The 1,103-nt window shown below is 34.6% G+C and overlaps 1 protein-coding gene across 1 annotated transcript; it reads right to left on the reverse strand.

The window, feature by feature from the left end:
• Positions 1-231: 231 nt before the first annotated feature.
• LOC105273064 (uncharacterized) lies at positions 232-1,020 on the reverse strand (the record flags this gene model as incomplete). Its single annotated transcript, XM_011315299.1, has 1 exon — positions 232-1,020. A coding segment is annotated over exon 1 (789 nt), but the record flags the coding sequence as incomplete, so codon positions are not given.
• Positions 1,021-1,103: the final 83 nt, after the last annotated feature.

Here is a 1,103-nt window from a genome sequence, read left to right on the forward strand (position 1 = left end):
ATATGCTTGGAAATTACACGGGTTCTTTAATGTCAAGTGTTTATATTAAGAATTTTTATATTGTACGATAAACAAATTAATACCAATACTATTTGTACATGCTTAAATTAATTTTTTGACACCTCCACTAATTGGGTTATACTCAATTATACGGTCATGTAGAATTAAACAATAAGCCGCTGTTTGTGCTGGAAAATTATTGGCTGACTCAAATTCGATGCGAATATCTACAGGCCCAGATTTGAGATATTCATTCTGCTTTGAGCAATCAATAACAATCAGTGGGCCATAAGTTAGAAAACCAGTTCTACTCAAAAGCGGCTCAGCCTCTTTACCATAGTAAGAATTTTGAAAACTGGTATACATGTCATAAAGCAATGCATATTGATTATGAGTGATATCAAGATTTAAATTACCATACGGGTAACTTTGTGAATTGAGAAAGAGTTTAATATCACGAATATTGCAGTGATCGAAACGACTAGCATTTTTTATAACTTGATTTTTGCGATTAGCTTGAAATCCTAAAATGACGTAGCGAGGTTTCTCCAGTTGTGTTGAACATTTCACTACCCAAACATGTTTAGAGGTCGCTGGTAAAAGTGGATACTCATATAATTCCCAAGCTCGGAAACTAATTGGAATAGGTGCATCCTTGGAGATGTAATTCAACAAATTAATTTTCTTAGAATCAGCTACTTTGATATAAGGAATCATCCACTCTACCCTATCGAGAGAGAGTTTAAATGTCTCAGCTGCAACTCCTACAGCTGGTTGCTGGATAATTGCATTCACGTCAGTATTTCCTCTTGTGAGGACTAATTCATGCTTAGCATTCACAATGATTCGTCTATAGTCTTCAGCGAATCCTAGTATCATACTCAATGGAATAGATATATCAAAATAACCATTATCATCAACGATCGTAGATTCATCATCTTCAAGTACCCAACCAGCATTTTCCATTGGAGCAGCTTGACTTGGAGTTTGCGATACCAAATTCTTCATAAGTGTTGTCATACCAACATTCTTACTCTTATCAATTTCAATAGCATTGAGTTCATAACGTATTTCATCAAACAAGTGAAGAATTGCACAATTCA

Source organism: Fopius arisanus, unplaced genomic scaffold (genome assembly GCF_000806365.1).
Source record: "Fopius arisanus strain USDA-PBARC FA_bdor unplaced genomic scaffold, ASM80636v1 scaffold00769, whole genome shotgun sequence".
Taxonomy (NCBI): Eukaryota; Metazoa; Arthropoda; class Insecta; order Hymenoptera; family Braconidae; genus Fopius; species Fopius arisanus.